Raw genomic sequence first — 20061 nt, forward strand, 5'->3', positions numbered from 1 at the left:
TTTCCCACGTCTACGCTCCACCGGACCTGCCAATATACGAGGATATCTTCGCCCACCCTGTCCAACGCTTGACATCTCGTCACCCAATCTGGTCCCCTACGCCTACACTGAACTCCTCTGTTCCAGTCTCTTGGAAACAGAGTTGGCAGTCAGCTGAGGTAAAGAACAAACACCTCATCACAGACCCCTGCAAGCGTCAACCCGGCTTTGACCTAGCACGTTATGATCGGGCCCTCCTCAATCGCTATCGAACAGGCCATGGCCGGTGCGCCGCTATGTCCCATCGCTGGGGAGCCAGAGACGACCCGAACTGCCCCTGTGGCTCCAGACAGACTATGACCCACATAGTCGACGACTGCCACCTCTCCAGATTCAAAGGAGGTCTCGAAACTTGACATCAGGCTCAACCTGACGCTGTTGACTGGCTACGGAAGAAGGGCAAACGCTAGAAGAAGAAGAAGCGGCGGGCGGGGCCATAGGTTCCAGGCCTGTCTGCGCCGCAAGGTAGCCGCTGGGATGGAAGTTGAAAGCATTGGCAGGGTGAGACAAGACTCCCATGCCCGCCGTTTCATGGTGCCAAGTTCAAGCCCCCACCCAGCCATAAGCCAGAGTTGTGTAATCACTGGTAAAGCAAAACAAAAAGCCAGAAGAAGCTGGCCGGCCGCAACCTGTTTCACAGATGGCTGGAGACCCTGATTTGCTCAGTCCACGACAAGGATGACAAAGAAATCAAGAGTGGGGAAAAAGAGGACCCGGGTTCGAGCCCCTGCTCCCCACCTACGGGGAGGGGACACTTCAGGAGTGGTGAAGCTGGTCTGCAGGTGTCTTTCTCCCTCCTTACCCACCCTCAATTCCTCTGTCCTGTCAAATAAAACGTAGAAAAAGGGGGTCGGTGGTAGCGCAGCGGGTTAAGCGCAGGTGGCGCAAAGCACAAGGACGGGCGTCAGGATCCCGGTTCGAGCCCCCGGCTCCCCACCTGCAGGGGAGTCGCTTCCCAGGCAGTGAAGCAGGTCTGCAGGTGTCTTTCTCTCTCCCTGTCTCCCCCTCCTCTCTCCATTTCTCTCTGTCCTATCCAACAACGATGACATCAACAATAATAACCACAACAAGGGCAACAAAAGGGGGGAAAAATAGCCTCCAGGAGCAGTGGATTCATGGTGCAGGCACCAAGCCCAGCAATAACCCTGGAGGCAAAAAAAAAAAAAAAAAAGTAGAAACAAAGAGAGACACCTTCAACACCGCTCCCCCCCAAAATCCCACAGTGGGGACCAGGGGCTTGAATTTGAGTCCCCGTGTGCGCTATGATGTGTGTACTCTACCGGGTGCAGCACTGCCCAGCCCTTTTGGACATCTTTAATGTCTGGGATTAACCTCAGGACCTCACTCTTGAGTCCAAGGCTTTATCCACTGTACTCCTCTCGATATGACTGGAGATGTAGCTTTTTTTTTTTTTGCGGGGGGGGGGGGTAGAGCCCTGCTCAGCTCTGCTGATGGTGGTGTTGGGGGTTGAACCTGAGCCCTCAGAGCCTCAGGCAGGGGAGTCTATTGGGTTGAGCTGTGCTGTCCCCCCAGCCCCCTCAAGTTTCTGTTCACACTCAGCTCTTGCCCCACAGCCCCTGGGTGCACAGAGCCGCAGAAAGATGGCCGGGCGGAGCTCATTACCCGATTTATTGGAGACATCTGGATGTAAAAAGGGGGATGGGGGAGTCTGGGGCTGCAGACGCCTGCCACTTGGGGGACACCAGGAATGGCTGTGTGGGTTCCCCACGCCCAGGCTGGGTCCCAGGGCCCCGCCCAAGGGAACCGAACTGGGGATTGTCTGTCCCCCTGGATTTGGGGGGCTGGCGGGAGCCCCAGAGGAATGGGGAGGCAGGGTCGGAGCTGTGGGGGACAGTACCTTGGCGAGGGATCCCCCCAAGGTGGGGGTATTGCACTGAGCCAGGTGCTGGGGGGTGGCTGGGGGGCGCGGGACACACAGAAGGCTTCCCAGGTATTTACTGACTTCCATCCTGGGGTGACCCTGGGCTGCGGCCCCCAAGCTTGTCTGGGGTGCCCTGGAATCCACAGCTTCCTGGCCGTCCAGTTGGGGGGTGGGTGGGATGGGGTCTCAGTGACTTCACACCAAAAATAGAAACGTCCTCATGATATCAAGGTGGGGCTGGGGGCGGCGGTTTCTCCTAAACTCTTTTAAGTCAGCCTCGAGAGGTCTGTCCCAGGGCCGACAGATGGAAAGACAGACAGACAGTGGCTGGGCAGAAGGCGCAGGAGAGCCAGGGGCGATGGGCTAGGAGGAACACACCAGAGGGGAGGGGCCATCCGAAGGGTCCATCTTCTCGCCCTGTGTCCTCCCCCACAAAGTGGGGACCCCAGCCAGGGCCTGGGCAGGGGGGGACCCCAAGTCAGAGGCGTGAGTCTCTGGAGCCCTGAGTTCCGGCCCCATGCCCCCAGAGGCCGCAGACGTGAGGCCACAGTGCCCTCTGGGGGTGCCCTGCATGTGAGCGGGGAGTGGGCCCCCCCAGTACCACTGAGTGGAATCCCAGTCTTCTTTCTGGGTGGGGGGTGGAGGCATCTCTTGGTCCTTTTCCTCCAGGAGCCTTCGTGCACTGTGCCCAGGGAGAGGTGGGGGTGGTGGGACCCCAAAATAAATACGTGAGGCGGAGGCTGGGGGGCCGGGGGGCCGGGCTCACAGTACGGTGGGCACAGGGGTCCCCAATGGTCCCACAGTGGGCGGGTGGGTGCAGGCAGCAGGGTGGCCTTCCTGGAAGGGGTGGGCGTCCAGCAGCTGCGTAGACGTTACTGGGGGGCAGAGGGGGGGGCAGTGAGGTCTGGGGGGCCCACAGCCCTGAAGCCCCACCCCAGGCCCAGCTCCCTGCTGTCCCTACGGCCGGCGGGCAGGCGGGCACTTACGGAGTCGCTCTCGCCGTCGGAGCCCGGGCGTTGGGGGGCACTATAGTGCAGGGGGGAGTACACCCAGCTGCGCTCATCCGTGGGCTGCAGGCGGGCAGGCGGGTGGGCAGGCGTGCAGGGGTGTGGGGTGCCGGGCGACAGAAAGAGAGGGAGGGAGAGAGAGGGAGGTGCAGGGGGAGGAAGAGACAGGAATAAAAGAGGCCACCCTTCCACAGGACCCCGCCTCGCACCCCCCCCAAGGCAGCCTGGGGTCCAGCAGGAGGCCTGGCAGGGAGAGATCAGCGGGTGAAAGTGGGGTGCTGGGGGCACGGCCCTGGCGACTTCAAGGAGGGAAGTGCGTGGGTCAGCTGTCGGGGAAACCGAGGCAGGGCTCGGCAGGAGCCATGGGGTGCCTCCTGGGAGGGCTCCACAATTTCTAGGGTCCTGTCCTGCTTCTGGGGGGCATCTCTGTAGCACCCCTGAGATCCTGACGGCGGCCCTCTCCACCTGCTTCAAGGCCCCCGGCCTCAGCTTGGGCCTGGGTGACCCTCGGCTCCAAAAGTCATCGCACAAGTCACCTCCTTCACACCAGCGGGACGAGCTCAGCGGTGGAGCCGGGCCAGGGAAGCCCCCAGTCCTGTGGGGTGGCCGGACCAGACTTCTAGGGGCCCCTGACCTTCACCCTGTGTGCCTGGAGCTCTGAGCAAGGAGCCCAGCAGTTGGCACCCCTAACTCGGGTTTCAGAAAGCGGGGACCAAAGAGGGGTCCTCACCCTTTGAGTCTCCATGAGCCTCAGGGACGTGTTCTGACTTGGCAGCTTGGGGGAACCCCAGTCCTGGTTGGACTGTTGTGACACGTGCGACCTGCAGGACCCGTCTCCCTGCCTCCTGCACCCCACCCGGCCCTCAGAGCCCATCTTGGCCCTCCATAAACAGCTAACCCCATCCTGTGGTCCTGGGGCCCTGACTGTGGGTCCTGTGTCCTGGGAGGGCAGCCCCTCCTGTCCCTGTGCTGTGTAGCCCTGGCAGGCTCCTGGGCCTCTCTGGGCCACTCATCATACCCAGCCACTCAGGATCTGGGGACATGTCCCCAGCAAGTCCCAGAAACTCTCAGGGGCCCCTGGGAATCGTGCCTCGGTTTCCCCACGTGCAGACCGGGTGTGGAGCCTCTGGTTGCCAAGAACCGGGCCAGCTAAGCTGCCCCTTGGGGGCGCCTGAGTGGGGCCGAGGCCCCTGGGGGGTGGGGGGCTCCCCCGTCGTTGGCCTGCGGTCACCGGTCACTTACTGTCCCCGAGGAGCTCAGCGTGACGGCCCGCAGGCGGCGACGGCGGGGGGAGCAAATCCAATGCCGCCCATCCGCGAACTGGCCGGGGGGCCGGGGAGGAAGCAGAGAGATGGAGTGGTGACGGGGTGAGGCCGAGTGGGCAGCGGGGGTGCCAAGCGGGAGGGGGAACGCAGGCGGAGAAGCTGGTCTGGCTGGGCGCACCCCCCAGACCCCACTCAGAGACAGGGCAGGAGAGTGGGCCAGATGCTCCGGCGGATGGGGCCTCCTGACCCGGACCCGGCAAGGTCTCACTGAACTTTCTCACTGAATGAACAAGCAGCCTGATGGAGACCAGACTCCTCCAGCCTGGACCGCCAGCCCGGGTTGCCCCCCACACAGAAGCTTCCAGAAACACAGCAGGCCCAGCAGGGTCTCCTCAAGCTCGGGTCCCCTGGGTTCCCCTGAGGTGGGGGTCCCCTAAAGCTAGGGTCCCCAGAGGCTGAGGTCCACTGAGGTAGGGGCCCCAGGCCGCCTGTGTGTTCCATGGGCACCAGGACTTACGAAGTAGATGTCAGTGGCAGGTGTGTCCTCCTCGTCCGAGGCCTGGCTGGCGGTCTCTGCTTCGGCCACAGCAGTGACAGCAACACTAGCAGTGGCGGCACTGGCCGGGGTGTCCTCCAAGCTGGGGACACGGGGGATACGGGCCTCCTGGAGTGCTGTCCAGGCAGCCCCATGGCCTCAGCCCTCAGCCCTTCCCGCTTCTGCTGAACCAGGTTCTGTCTCGTTTGCTTGGTTTGGTTTTCAGAGAAGGGAGTTTCCCCTGGTGCCACAGCACCTCCAGGTGGTGCCGGGGCTCGGGCCTTGTGTGTGGCCATTGGCACAGTTCTGAATCTGGGACCCTCCCCACCTTCCCACACCAGCACTGATGATGCTGTAGGGGACATTCTGGAAACCACCAGGGGAGAGCACCTCAACACAGGCTCGGGGAAGCTTCACGAGGGTGCTGTGGTGCTGTCTCTCCCACTCTGTCTAGAACAAAGGGCCCAGCAGGAGAGGCGGGCGCACTGATGCCAACCCCCAGCGAAGTGCAGATGACAGAATGAGGAGGTGGAGGAAAGGGACTGGGAGACAGCTCCCCTCGATAGCATGGCTCTACCCCCAGCCCAGCACTCAGTGCACTTCAGGATGCTCGGAGCTGTGAGGTCTTTCCCCTAACTCCCTCCCTCCATCTGGGAAGCCGGCCCAAGAGGGGGTGGGTGCGCAGTGGGCAGAGAGCCAGACTCAGGCCCCGACAGCAGAACAGTTCAAGAGACTCTCCTGCCTGAAGCTCCCGGCCCCTCGTCTGCTATAAAAACTAACAAAACAACAACGCGGCACCTGCAGAACCGGGGCTGCGCCAAGGAGGAGGGAGGAGAACAGGGTACCCCGTGAACCCAGCCACTTGGGGTGGGAGGGTGGAAGAACCAGGTCAGGTCCCCTGGACTACATTTCCCAGCGTGCCTCGCGGCCAGCAGCCCACATGACAGAGCTCGGCCAATGGTATGGGTGCATCCTAGGGGGCGGAGCCACTCACCCCTCATCCTGCTCTGCAGGGACCACGATCTCCATGCTGCACACCGGCTCCACCTGCACTGTGATTTGCTGCAGGTCCTCATCGGCGGGGGGCTCTGCCTGCGCCCTGAGGGGGGGGGGGCACACAGCCCGGCCTCAGTTTCCCCTGTCAGACCCGTGACTATCTCTGCAGAGAGAGAGGGCTCCCACCACCTTGCCTGTCCTATCCTTAGTGAAAAGAAAACAGTCACTTTTACATTTGTTTTGGGCTGAGCAGGGACCTCAAGGATGCATGTCTGCATCGCTCTGGGCTGGTTTTTTCACTCGGAGAGCTTCCTCTAGTGCAGTAGCACTTCCCATGTGGTGCCTGGGCCCTGAGTCAGGTTTTTCCACATGGTAAGGCAGGCACCCTCTCTGTCCTTGAAAAAAAAAAAATTTTTTTTTAAGATGGGCGGGCAGGTGGCTGAGGAAATGGCTCAGCAGGAATAGGGCAGGACTGGCACGCCTGAGGCTACTTCGAGCCCCGGCCCTTCAGGTGCCAAGCACTAGCCCCTCTAGCTTGAGGCCCTGAGTTCAATCCCCAGCACGACTGAGCAGGAGTGAGGCTCTGCTTGTCTTGCTCTCTCATGCAAAGAACTAAGTCTTTTCTAGAAATGGACTTTAAAGTTTTGCTGTAACACTTCGTGGAGGGTTTCACGACAGACGCACGAGTGGGAAAGTGAGTCACTGAACTGGGACGTCTCTGGCACAGGTGACGGACGCTGGGGACTGAGCAGGGGGCCTCAGGCGTACAAGGCCTGCGCTCTACCCACTGAGCGGGCTCTGCGAAGAAGGGAAGCCCGAGGCTGGGTGCTGGAACTGGACTGAGACGAGGGGGTCGCAGGGAGCTCGGGGGAGCGGGGTCAGGGGGCCGGGCCTGCGCTTACCGGCCGTCCTGTCCCGAGGACTGTGTGCGCCGCCTGCAGAGAAGGTGGGCAGGGGGGCCAGGTGAGGGTCCCGGGCCCTGCCCACCTGGGACAGCCCTCCATAGCCCCGCCTCTCGGTGGACTGCCCAAGGCCAAGCCAAAAGCCCCATCACTAGACCCACCAATCACAGCCTAGCACCACGAGACCCCGCCCACTGATCTTGCACCCACCAATGTGTCGGCTCCGTGACCACGCCCCGCCCCGCCCCCAGGCCCTCACCTGTAGCGGGGCTGCTCTGACGTCTCTGATGGCGACCGCTCAGGAATGGACAGGGACGTGGAGGACAGGGTGGTGGCGATGGAGGCGGTGGTGGCCTCCTCAAACGAGGGTGGCGTGCAGGGCAGGAGGTCAGGCCGGGCTGCGGGAGTGGGCAGGGTGCGCTTGCGGGGAGCCCCTCCAGCGCAGTACCCCGGGCCCTCTGCACACCCCTGCACGCTGCCCCCAGGCCCTCTGCACATCCCTGCACGCTGCCCCGGCCCTCTGCACACCCCTGCACGCTGCCCCCAGGCCCTCTGCACACCCCTGCACGCTGCCCCGGCCCTCTGCACACCCCTGCACGCTGCCCCCAGGCCCTCTGCACATCCCTGCACGCTGCCCCGGCCCTCTGCACACCCTTGCATGCTGCCCCGGGCCCTCTGCACCCCCATGCACGCTGCATCGGGCCCTCTGCACACCCCTGCACGCTGCATCCAGGACCTCTGCACACCACTGCACGCTGCCCCAGGCCCTCTGCACCCCCATGCACGCTGCCTCGGGCCCTCTGCACACCCCTGCACGCTGCCCCCAGGACGTCTGCACACCATTGCACGCTGCCCCAGGCCCTCTGCACCCCCATGCACGCTGCCTCGGGCCCTCTGCACAGCCCTGCACGCTGCCCCGGCCCTCTGTACACCATTGCACGCTGCCCCAGGCCCTCTGCACACTGCCCCGGGCCCTCTGCACACCCCTACACACTGCCCCCAGGCCATCTGCACACCCCTGCACGCTGCCCCCAGGCCTTCTGCACAATCCTGCACGCTGCCCTGGGCCCTCTGAACACCCCTGCACGCTGCCCCCAGGCCCTCTGCACATTGCCCCGGGCCCTCTGCACACCCCTACACACTGCCCCCAGGCCATCTGCACACCCCTGCACGCTGCCCCCAGGCCTTCTGCACAATCCTGCACGCTGCCCCAGGCCCTCTGAACACCCCTGCACGCTGCCCCCAGGCCCTCTGCACACCCCTGCACGCTGCCCCAGGGCCCTCTGCACACCCCTGCACGCTGCCCCCGGGCCCTCTGCACACCCCTGCACGCTGCCCCCAGGCCCTCTGCACACCCCTGCAAGCTGCCCGCAGGCCCTCTGCACAACCCTGCATGTTTCCCCGGGCCCTTTGCACACCCCTGCAAGCTGCCCGCAGGCCCTCTGCACACCCCTGCACGCTGCCCCCAGGCCCTCTGCACACCCCTGCACGCTGCCCCCAGGCCCTCTGCACATCCCTGCACGCTGCCCCGGCCCTCTGCACACCCCTGCACGCTGCCCCCAGGCCCTCTGCACACCCCTGCACGCTGCCCCCAGGCCCTCTGCACATCCCTGCACGCTGCCCCGGCCCTCTGCACACCCTTGCATGCTGCCCCGGGCCCTCTGCACCCCCATGCACGCTGCATCGGGCCCTCTGCACACCCCTGCACGCTGCATCCAGGACCTCTGCACACCACTGCACGCTGCCCCAGGCCCTCTGCACCCCCATGCACGCTGCCTCGGGCCCTCTGCACACCCCTGCACGCTGCCCCCAGGACGTCTGCACACCACTGCACGCTGCCCCAGGCCCTCTGCACCCCCATGCACGCTGCCTCGGGCCCTCTGCACAGCCCTGCACGCTGCCCCGGCCCTCTGTACACCATTGCACGCTGCCCCAGGCCCTCTGCACACTGCCCCGGGCCCTCTGCACACCCCTACACACTGCCCCCAGGCCATCTGCACACCCCTGCACGCTGCCCCCAGGCCTTCTGCACAATCCTGCACGCTGCCCTGGGCCCTCTGAACACCCCTGCACGCTGCCCCCAGGCCCTCTGCACACTGCCCCGGGCCCTCTGCACACCCCTACACACTGCCCCCAGGCCATCTGCACACCCCTGCACGCTGCCCCCGGGCCCTCTGCACATCCCTGCACGCTGCCCCCAGGCCCTCTGCACACCCCTGCATGCTGCCCCCGGGCCCTCTGCACACCCCTGCACGCTGCCCCCAGGCCCTCTGCACACCCCTGCATGCTGCCCTGGGCCCTCTGCACACCCCTGCATGCCTGCATGCTGCCCCGGGCCCTCTGCACACCCCGTGCTCCCCACAGCAGCTCCCCAGGCCCAGGCCTGTGGGGGGGGCACCTACCTCCGTCCTCCAGTGTGGGGTAGCTGCGAGCACCCCGGAGGTCATACTGTGCGTCTTCGCGCTCGCTGGGGATCTGGCTGGCGGAGAAGGCGGCCGTGGGACCCAGGGGTTTGACAGCCAGCAGGGCGCTGCGGCCTTTCTTGGACGGGGAGGACTTCAGGGCTGAGGGCAGAGGGGTGGAGGGTGAGGCGTGGACCCGGCAGTGCCGCCAGGGAAACTGAGGCACGGGGGTGGGGGGGGCTTACAGGAGTTCTTCCGGAAAACCGTGTTACTCATGAACTTGAAGAAGCGCTCGGCATAGAAGCTGGGCCGGTGGACGGACACGGTGTCCTGGGGGACAGGTGCGTGAGCGGGCCAGAGCCTGGGGTCCCCCAGGACAGCCGGGGGTCGGGGGCTGGGGGACGGATCCACGGGGTCAGAGTGGGACCCTCGCCGCAGCAGGTGCCCGAGGCCCCTCCATGGGACCCATTCTAGAATGTTCTGAGAATGCCCTGCTTGCCCCGTCCTCACAGGCAGCCCCCCTCCAGCTCAGCCTTGGGGGGTCCCCTCCTCCATCCCTCTCAAGCCGGAGCCTGGGAGCTGGTGCAGGGGGGTGTCAGCTGGGCTTTGAGGATGGGAGGGTGAGTGAGTGAATGCGTGGCACTCACCCCGTCGTGAACCAGCGCCTTCCAGGTGTGCTCCAGCTTCTTGATGAACCTGCGGGGAGCAGATCACCCCAGATGTCACGCAGCGCCGCTCATGGGCGTCAGGGCTGGGGCGCCCCTACGTGGACCTGGGGGGGGGCGGGCAGGATCTGGCCCCCAGGACTCAGGTCTGACCTGAGCCACACAGGGGCTGGGGAGACTGCCCCCTCCTCCAAGCAGCCTTCCCAGACCGCCCTCATCCCCTCGGCCGGCCCCCAGCCCAGGTCAAGTGCTCACAGACCCACATGGGCGTGGCCGGGGGCACCTAGCGGTAGGTCTCTGGGCCGGCCGTGCACCTGTAGGACTGCAGGATGTCGATGATGCCAATGTGAAGCAGCAGGCGCTCTCCACGGCCGTTCACGGCGGGGATGCCCCCCATCCTGTGGGGACGGGGCGTCAGCAGGGTCCACGCAGGCGGGCAGGCGGGGCACGCACGGCACAGGGCCACGCAGGCTGGATGCTTGAGTGCCCGGGAGAGCAAGCACATGCCCCCCGCCTCCCCCCAGCCCTCATCCTCACGCACCTGCCCCACAGCGGGCGGGAGCCTGGGTGCCTGGCATTAGGAGTCTGCACACTCGAGCTCACCCAGCCCGTTGGGGAGCCTAAGAGCATGAGATACTCTGAGGTGGGCCAGGGACCCCGCCCCCAGGACTACGCCCCACAGGTGAAGCTGGCCTGGCGCCCAGTGGCCACCACCTCCAGGAAGCCTGCCAGGACTGAGTGGGGCGGAGGGGTGCGGACACCCACGTGTCGTCCATGTCGATGGACTCCCCGCGCGCGGCGCCCCCCTGGATGGACTCCATGGCGGTGGAGTAGAGCGCCTTCTGGCCGGGTGGGGGTCGCTTCTCGTCGGCCGGGCCCTGGGCGCCGTCGGCCCGCCGCTCGCGCTCCTGCTGGTCCATGTTGTGCACCCCGAGCAGCAGGCTGTAGTCCATGATCTTGAAGCTCTCCAGCACCTGTGGACGGGTGGTGGCGGGCGGCACTGAGCCCGGCCTGCCTCCCTGTCCTTGTTCTTGCCCTCATATGATTCCCGTTTCTGGTGGCATTTTGTTCCCCCCTTCGCTATCAGAGGCAGAGACAGAGAGAGACACCCCAGCACAGCTCCCCCCTTGGGAAGCTTCAGATCGGGGGAACCGGGCAGTGGCGCACTCGCTACCACGCTCAAGGCCCCGGGTTCGAGTCCCCAACTGCAGGGGGGAAGCTTCCCAAGTGGTGGAGCAGAGTTCCCTGTGTCTCTCCTATCAGCAGATGGGTGAATCAAGATGGGTTTAGAGAATCAGTAATAGATCCAGCGGCCTGGGAGGGCAGTGGGCAGAGCAGAGCGCTGGGCTCTCGGGCCTCAGGTTCCGGGTTCGAGCCCCCGCCTCGCAAGTCCCAGACGGATGCTCCCCTTTCTACATCTCGCTGTCTGTCTCTGCCTATGTCTCCGTATCTGTCTCTGTCTCATCTAGCTATCTCCCTCTGTCTCTCTGCCTATGTCTCTGTTTATCTGTATGTCTCACACTCTAGCTCTGTCTATCTCCTTGTCTTTGTCTCTTGCCTGTCTCTGTCTCTGTAGCTCTCCATCCCTTGTTTGTTTTTTCATTTTGTTTTGTATTTTTACCAGAGCACTCTTCAGCTTTGGCTTACGGTGGTGCGGGGGATTGAACCTGGGACTTTGGAGCCTCAGGCATGAAAGCCTTTGTATAACCGTTATGCTGTCTATCCCAACCCTAACTCTCCATCTCGTCTCTGTGTATCTCTCGCTGTCTCTCAGCCTATGTGACCGTCTCCCTGTCTCTGTATGGCTCTCTAGCTCTGTCTCTCGTCTCTGTGTATCTCTCGCTGTCTCTCAGCCTATGTGACCGTCTCCCTGTCTCTGTATGGCTCTCTAGCTGTCTCTTGTCTCCGTCTGTCTGTCTCTCCGTCTCCCTCTCCCGCCCCGCCGGGCGCACGCACCAGGCAGTCCCGCTGCAGGGTCTTGACAAGTGCGGAGAAGGTGTCGGGGTCCAGCAGCAGCCCGTCGGGCACGTCCTGGATGAAGTCCAGGTCCTTGTAGGTGGGTGCGCTCTTCTCCTTCTCCTTCTTGCTGGCGCGCCGCTTGTAGGTGGAGCCCTTGAGGTCGAACTTGAGGTGCATCTTGACGACGCGCGGCAGGATGTTGTTCATGACCACCACGCGGATGTTCTTGCCGCCCGACTGCACACAGTACAGCCCGTAGAACTTGGGCAGCAGCGTCCTCGGGTTCTGGTTCAGGTTCTGGGGGCAGGACGCACGGGTTGGGACGGTGGGGGGGAGGTGGGGGGACCTGCCCCCGGCTCCTCGGGGCTCCCCCCGGATCCCCATCTAGGGGTATCCCCACCCCCAAGCAGGACACGCAGGACAGACCCCCGCCTGGGGGACCGAGTCCCCGGACCTGCCCCTCCACCATCTCCCTGCTCTGAGGGGCCGGCCACACTGTGGGGGGGCTCGGCTAACCGTGGGGAATGGTGGTTGGGGGGTGGGCACAGCTGCTCCGCAGCAGACAGCTGGGCCTCCGCCCCCACGGCACTGAGTCACCGACTGATTCTGGGCCGGCCTGGGCCCCCACCCACCATGTAGTAGCCTGGCAGCAGCTTCTGCAGGAACTCGGCCTCCTTGTGCATCACCGTCTTGATGATGAACTCGTCGTCGCTGGTGACGTAGAACAGGGAGCCGCTGGCGCCCGGGTTCGAGAGCTCGATCAGAGGCTCGTTGCACAGGGAGTACTGGGGGTGGAGGGTGGGAGTGGGCTGAGTGGGCAGACAGCCCCCACCCCGGGCGGCAGGATCCAGCGAAGGTGCTTGGGGGGAGTGGTCGGGGCAGAAGGGGGGCTGTCGGCGGGCTCCCAGAATGTCTCCGAGGGAACACGGCCAGGCCGCAGAGAGCTTGCTGCGTGGGGCACGTGACCTGGGGTTGAGCCCTGGCACCGCCCGGGAGGAACCATGGCACCAGGGAAAGCTCCGGGGCTGTGGGCCGCTTTTGCCTGATTTTCACCACAGTGGCAGCACCGAGGACAGGCCAAGTGGACAGCCGCCATCTGTCCTTCTCCACCCTGCCACAGCAAATAAGCACCTAGGCCTATGCAGGCGCCCTGGCTCCCCTGCCTCTCCCTCCCAGGCAGATGGCCTGGCTGCCCCCTGCCGGGCTGGCACAGATCACCCAGGGACAGGGCCAGCCCGAGAGACTGCTCAGCGGGGCGGGTCCTGGCCTTGCTCAGCTTGGAGCCCCAGCACCACCTGGGAGATCCCCAGGACCGGGGACAAGCCGGTGCTGTGAGGTTTCTCTTCCTCCCTGTCTCTCTGCGAATGAGAAAGCAGCCCAGGAGTAAAACGGCAGCACGGAAAGTTAGAGAGAGATGCCGGAGCTGCCACCGGCTCCGTGGTATCTAGCAGGTGGCGCCAGGGGCTCGAACCTGGGCCACGTGCTGAGCCAGGCACCCCAGGGCAGCCACAGATGGGCCCGGGGGCCACGACTCACCAGGTAGTCATCGGGCCGGATGCCAAAGAGCTCCCGGAAGTAGCGGAAGGCCACGGGGGCATAGGTCTTGAAGCGGAAGTCCTGGAAGTGGTGGGCAGGGGTGAGGTTGCTGCCCTCGCTGTGGAGGAAAGAGAGACTCGTGAGGGGGTGCGGACCCCTCCTCCTGCCTGCTGGTGGCCCCCCAGGGGACCCAGACCCGGACCCGGTTCCGGCACAGGGAGCCCCCACGCCCCCAAGCCGTGGCCGGCCATGCACCTGGGGAAGAAGATGCTCTCCACCACGTAGAAGTCCTGCATCAGCACGTCACGCTCGGGCTTGGAGCTGAGGTTCCCCACGGTGTAGCCTATGCCCAGCTGGATGGCACCCTTCAGCGTGGACGATGTGGTCTGCGGGCGGGCAGGAGAGGCAGAGGCAGAAGGGAGGGGAGGGGAGGGGAGAGGGGCCGGTTGGTGATGCATCTAGGAGAGTGCACCTGGTCCCAAGCACAAGGACAAGTTCAAGCCCCGCTCCCCATCTGCACAGAAGCCTCACGAGGGAGCCGGGCTGTAGCGCAGCGGGTCAAGCGCAGGTGGCGCAAAGCACAAGGACCGGCATAAGGATTCCGGTTCGAACCCCGGCTCCCCACCTGCAGGGGAGTCGCTTCCCAGGCGGTGAAGCAGGTCTGCAAGTGTCTGTCTGTCTCTCCTCTCTGTCTTCCCCTCCTCTCTCCATTTCTCTCTGTCCTATCCAACAATGACAACAACAATAATAACTATAACAATAAAAACAACAAGGGCAACTAAAGGGAATAAATAAATAAAATAAATATTAAAAAAAAAGAAGCCTCACGAGCAGTGTCTATCTCCCTCTCCCCTCTTGACTTCTCTGTCTCTATCCAATCAAATAAAGAAAAAAAAAAAAAAAAGGAGCCAAAGAAGAACAGAGGCGCGGGCAAAAAGAGACCAGGAGAGACAGGAGGGGGCAGAGACAGAGATGAGAGACAGGAAGGGGCCGAAATAGGGAGAGATGAACGGGGAGGGACAGAGAGAGAAAAACACAGAGAGACAGGAGAGACAGAAACGGGAGAAACACAGAAGGGGAGGCACCTTCTTGTAGGTGGTCTCTCCGGAGGCGTCCACCCCGCGGTGACCCAGTTTCCTCCCGTGTCCAGCGCCGGGGGCGCCCATCACCGGCTGGGCCTGGGGGGGACATGGCGGTTGGCCACCACAGAACATTCTAGAAAGCTGTTGCCTCCAGCCCCGCAGACCTAGCCTCCCCCTCACTGGGGCCCCGAGTTCTGCCTGCCAGCTGGAGGGTGGGGTACACGGGACGGGTGCCCTCCCAGCTGCAGAAACCCTACATGGCTCCCATGACCCCCCAGACCTTGTGCCCCAAAACTAATGCTGGAGGGACAGGCCCCCTGACACTCACCTCCGTGGGGGCTGCCTTCTTGGGGGCCACACCTGGGGGAGGAGAGACAAGGATGGGGGGTGGCAGCCAAAGATTCCTCCTTGGGGGGCCCAGGGGCCCCAGCGAGGGTGCCCGGGAGGGGGGTCCCCTCAAGAGTGGACACTGGAGGAGGAAGCAGGCCTGAGGTGGGGGTGGGGGGTGACAGGCAGGCTCCCTGCTGGCATTCTGGAATGTCCCAGACTCTGGGTGGGGAGGGCGCTGCCTCTTCAGTCTGGAACCCCTGACCACATGGGAGGTACCACAGCACCGGGGCAGCTCTAGTGCTGAGCCGTCTGTCTCCCTCTCTCTGAATGTGTTCAAATGACCCAGAACAGTTGGGAGGCGTCCTGGGAGAAAACAAAATAAAACATAGCAAAGCACAGACACAGAGATGAGGGAACGAGGGCTGGGGTTGGGGTTGGAGGGCTGCACGGTGGCGGCTGGACATCCGGGGCAGGGTGGGGAGGGAAGGAAAAGAAACAGGAAGCTGGGGGAGGAGGGGCTGGCGGGCATTCTAGACCTGTTCTAAGTCCCTCAGTGCCAGCCCCCCCCCCCGGCCCCCAGCAGCCAGGGAACTCCCATAAGTGGGGTGTAGGGTGGGGTGGGGCGCAGACACCCCAGCTGGCCAATCTCACTTCCCCTGCAGACTGGACAGGGGGACCGGGATTCAGGAAGTTACAAGGACCAGGTGGAAGGGCCTCAGATCGCAGCTCAGGATCCAGAAGGAAGATAAATGGAAACAAACCAGAGAGAGCAGGAGAACAGGAGCCAGAGGGCTCTGGGGTGGGAGGTCATGGGGAATTCGAGCTTCCCCAGGGACTGCGGCACCTCTGAGATGGTGCTGGGGCTCGGGCCTGGGCTGTGGTCCTGGCAAGGAAGGCACCCTACCCGGTGAGCTGTCTCTGGTCCTCCCCCCCACACACCCCGTTTGTCTACTGAAAGGTTGACCCGTGTATTCTGCCAGAATCCAGAGCACAACTCCTGCAGGCATACTGAGGAGCGAACCTGGGGACGCAGGAGCGGAGGCCGGAGTCCAGCTCGCAGGCTGGTCCTCCCAGCACATTCCAGACCCGGGTGGGTGACGTGCTGGCTGGAGGTCAGCTCACGCCTGAACCTGAGGGGTGCGTGCGGCCAGGGGTGGACTCAGATCAGCAGAGCAGAGCGCAGGCCCCAGAGGCCCCCCCAGCACCACCTCACCCAGAGCGGAGACCTTCTCTCCGAGAAATGAGTAAAGGAGCCCTTCTTCAGAGAGAGGAACTGGGGGGCCGGGGAGCTCCCCTCATCTCCCTGAGGGGGTGGGGGACAGGCCTCTTACCTCCCCCAGCAAAGCAGGACCAGGCACCTGCGGGGGGGGGGGGGGAGCAACCCCAGAGGGCTACCTGGGAGAGATGGAGAGGACAAAGACTGCCTGTTCCTTTGGATGCACGCCAAGGACTCAGGTCCCTATAACTAGGACCCCAGAATGCCTGGTGACCACCCCACCCCCAGAAAAATAAGCTGTCACAAAGGAAGATTCCTGGGCTCCCCCCCAGGGTGACGAACCTCTAGCCTGGGGGGGGAGGGGGTGCCGAGGCGAGGAGGACCCCCTTCTGGTACAGCTGGGGGTCTGGCACCCCAGAACCAAGGAGGTCAGATCCCCACCATTACCACCCCCGCTGCCCGCAGGGGCACCGGGCTCCAGGAAAGCAGGTCACTGGAGCGGCCCTGGGTTCCAGCAGATCACGAGGGCACCAGCTCCCGCCCCACTTTCCCTCCGGGGAATGCAGGGCGCCAGGGTTGAGCTTCTGGAAGGTGGGGGACCCGATGAGTCCCAGTGGGCAGAGTACACGCCTTCCACGTGAGAGGCCCTGGGTTCAAGTCCCTGGCCTCCCTGGATGGTGGGACTCAGCTGGGGTGTCTCTCTCAGTCCCTGGGCCTAATCCGTCCCACCCCACTTGTCAATCAAGTTTTATTGACACAGGGTCGCGTGTCCACGGGGCACCCACGGCCCTGGCGTTGTGACGGCGGCCACCCAGGAGCCTACAGAATTCCCACGGGAGGAGTACGGCCTTGGGTTTGAAAGGCAACCCCTGGTCGCCACCCGTGAGAACTCAGAGGCAGGCGCACCCCCCAACTTCCCCAGGCACCCCGCTAATCCCAGAGGCTAATCCCCCACCTGTCCAGCTGGCCATGTGAGGGTCCCCAGCGGATGCTGACCCGTGTGGTCAAGGAGACACGACTGTGGGCGCAGGGAAGATGGGGGGTCCCCCAGAATCTGCCCTCTGCCTGTCACTGAATGAGTCCCATACCCCCAATCCTTGGGACCCCACACCCTGCTGTGGGGGGACAGACCAAGACAGAGCCGGGTTCCATCCTTGGGGACAATGCAGGCCCCAGATGTCCTGGGTTCCTCACTCCACAGGGTCCCTCAAAGTCCCCAGCTGGGCTCAGCAGGATACTGGGCACCCCCAGAAGTACGTGTGTCCCCCCATGCCAAGAAATACCAGTGGGGCTGCCCTGGGACCTTTGCACGGCTGAGCCCTCCATGGCCATGCCTGGCTCACCCCTTGCCCTGGGGGAATCCCCCAGAAGCCTGAGGGTGGCACTGTGCTCCCCACCTGCTCACTATCACCTGCCCCCCAAGTGAAACTGAGGTAGGGGCCCGGCAGGGTGCAGACAGCCACCCCTCATCATATAACTGGGGGAGCGAGGTCCCCCAGAGTGGTTCCACGATCACAGAGCCACGCTGGCTTCCTGCCCCCCTCCAGGCTCTGGGATCCCCCAGGGGTGGCAAAGGATTGGGGGACCCCATCCATCTGCTCAGCACCCCCACTCCCCATGGCTGCGCTGAGGCTTTGGGGGGGGGCCGAGTCCGGTGCTGCTGGGAGTCTGATGGGTACCGCCACGGGTGACACGGGGACTAGCCTGGGGCCGCAGGGAGCAACAGGGTCACGGAGGGGAAGAAGTTCAGGTGGCAGATGGCGGGGAGCAGGGCAAGGGCCCAGGAGGTGCTGTCTCTCTGTGTCCGCCTCTCTGTCTCTCCATCTCTGGAGAGCTCCCCAATCCCAGGCAGCACCCCACCCCGGGAGACCCCGTCCGTCCGTGAAGGAAGTTTCTGGAACCCTGGGGTGGGGGCCCTGTAGGTGTCTATGGGGACTCCGCCAGCAGGGATGGGGATGGGGGCCAAGACTCAGTGGGTTCCCTGGGGCCCGTGCACCCCTCTTCTGGGCTGGGGATCCTGAAGCCAGGGAGGTTGGGGTGGGGAGGGAGACGGGGTAAGAAGACAGGCATCCCGAGGAAAGGGGGTGCAGGACCCCCAACATCTAGAGAGAAGCCTTAAGCGGAATGTGGGGGGTGGGTGATCAAGGAGGTCCCCTTCTTGTGACAAGGAGGTAAACAGAGGCCAGGGGAGCACAGGAAGGGGTCAGCGCTCTGGGTCTGACCCCCCATCTCAAAGACAGGGGCCCCCCCAAGTCACAGGGCAGCGCTGTAAGCGGGCAACTCCCCAGGAGATGCCATCAGAGTGGGGACCCCAGGTGATGCCAGCAGAGTGGGGACCCCCAGGACACGCCAGCAGAGTGAGTGACCCCCAGGGGATGCCAGCAGAGTGGGGGGACACCCCAGGACATGCCAGCGGAGGGGAGCTCAGAAATAGTCAGGTATGAGGGCACCGGGAGGTCAGTGTCCCCCCAAACCAGGCCCCGCCTTGTAGGCAGAAGCCCCTCTCACATGCACGGGGACGGGCGGGGGTGCCCCAGGCAGCCGAGTAGCCCCCGCGCCCCCACACTGGGCTTGGGGTGCATGCCGAAGCCCTGCACCGGACGGGGTGCACCCCTGCACCCAGCTCAGAAGCGGGGGCTCGCTGCAGCCCAGAGCGAGGAGCCCCGGCCCGACAGGCATGCCTGCAGAGGACGGCGAGCCCGGCGCCCACCGGGACCCCGAGGTGGGGGTGTCGCCCCCGGGAAGCGGCCAGGGTCCCCCGAAACCGGGCCTAGGGTGTCAGGGCCCCGTTACCTGCCGCGGCGCCGCTCTCCGCCGCCCAGGACGCCTCCGCGGGGCCAGCCTCCGCCTCGGCGCTCTCCGCCTCGTCCGGGACCTCTAGCTCCATGGCCGCCGACGGACGGACCGACGGACGGACGGACAGACGGCAGCGGGCGCCGAACAACAAGCGCCGCCGCCGCCGCCGCCGCCGCCGCCGCCGCCGCCGCCGCCGCCGCCGCCGCCGCCGCCGCCGCCGCCGCCGCCGCCGCCGCCGCCGCCGCCGCCGCCGCCGCCGCCGCCGCCGCCGCCGCCGCCGCCGGGGACGCAGGGGCGGGGCCGGGGCCGGGGCGGGGCCAGCGCCGTGCGTCAGCGCGCAGCTCGCAAGTCCCGCCTATCAGAGCTCGGGGGCGGAACCTGAAAACACGTCACCGCGTTGCGGACAAGCCCCGCCTATCCCGCTGGGCTCCGGGGCGGGGCCTATGTCCTGCGTCGGCGCTCAAGGCGCAAGCACCGCCCAGCCCATTGGGTCAGTGGGACGGGGGGGAGGGGGAGGGGGAGGGGGATGGGGGCGGGGCTTCACTGCGCCTGCGCGGACACCGCCCGGGGTCTGCCGTCCTCGCGGCTTGGGGCAGGGTTGAGGGCGGGGCCTGCGTGGGCTAAAGTCTGCGGGTGAGCCTCCAGCGCCCCCGTGAGTCCAGGCCGTGGAAGGGCAGCGCTGTGCGTGTCGGGCTGCGGGTGGCAGGGTGCCACTTACAAAGGAAGCCAGTGGAGGGAGAGCAAAGGCCAAGAGTCACCTGAGATGGGAAATATGCTTGTGGGGAGCAGGCCGGGAATCCAAGGCCCAGCCCAAGAGGAATGTAGAATGAGGCCCTGGCTTCACCCCAGCACCACATGGGAACACCACCAAAGGCACCGGGAAGCTCTACCGGGGAAGGTGTCTCCCTCTGTCTCTGTCTCTTGCTCTCTCCCCTGTCTCCGAGTGTCTGCTCAGCAGACACTTGTGTGAGTTCCTGGTTTGATGTCCCAGCACTGCATACATTTTTTTAAAAAAAAATATTGGGCTGAGGAGACAGCACAGCAGTTCTGCAAACACTCTCCTGCCCAAGGTCCCAGGTTCAACCCCCAGCACCACCCAGTCAGAGCTCAGCAGGGCTCTGAGGGATAGACACTTTCATTGCTAACTGAAGGTCCGCGTGATGCAATTATAAGTTATCTATGTCCACAGAAGGGCACTGGCAGGACAACTGGGGCTTGGAACTCACCAGCCTGAAGCTCTGGGTTCGAGTCCAGCACAGCCCCGAATGGGGCTCTGGCTTCTCTTGGCCGAACAGAAAACTCTCCTGCATTTTGAGTCCCCGGTTCCCACCTTCAGGGGAAAAATTTCACCAGTGGTGAAGCGGGGCTGCAGGTGTCTCTCTGTCTCTCTTCCTCTCTATCTCCCCTTCCTTCTCAATTTCTGGCTGTCTCTCTCCAATAAACAAATAA

General features: G+C 64.3%; 1 protein-coding gene across 5 annotated transcripts; it reads right to left on the reverse strand.

Annotated features, from left to right (window-relative positions):
• Positions 1-1651: 1651 nt before the first annotated feature.
• On the reverse strand, positions 1652-18812 carry PIP5K1C (phosphatidylinositol-4-phosphate 5-kinase type 1 gamma). 5 transcript variants are annotated; one of them, XM_060181978.1, is made up of 20 exons: positions 18610-18718; positions 16772-16834; positions 14599-14630; positions 14274-14366; positions 13444-13574; positions 13189-13306; positions 12285-12437; positions 11650-11949; positions 10459-10667; positions 10008-10091; positions 9676-9724; positions 9274-9358; positions 9029-9190; positions 6886-7024; positions 6627-6659; positions 5723-5827; positions 4711-4831; positions 4171-4248; positions 2908-2991; positions 1652-2796 (listed from the first exon to the last, which is right to left on the reverse strand). In XM_060181978.1, the coding sequence occupies exons 2-20, from the start codon at positions 16785-16787 to the stop codon at positions 2794-2796; spliced, it is 1995 nt and encodes a 664-aa protein (XP_060037961.1). In that variant the 5' UTR covers positions 16788-16834; positions 18610-18718; the 3' UTR covers positions 1652-2793. The 5 variants fall into 5 exon arrangements, with proteins under 5 accessions (XP_060037961.1, XP_016044484.1, XP_016044485.1 ...); XM_016188998.2 differs by lacking the exon at positions 16772-16834 and having other exon boundaries at positions 18610-18812; XM_016188999.2 differs by lacking the exons at positions 4171-4248; positions 16772-16834 and having other exon boundaries at positions 18610-18811.
• Positions 18813-20061: the final 1249 nt, after the last annotated feature.

This window comes from Erinaceus europaeus, chromosome 23 (genome assembly GCF_950295315.1).
Source record: "Erinaceus europaeus chromosome 23, mEriEur2.1, whole genome shotgun sequence".
Lineage (NCBI taxonomy): Eukaryota > Metazoa > Chordata > Mammalia > Eulipotyphla > Erinaceidae > Erinaceus > Erinaceus europaeus.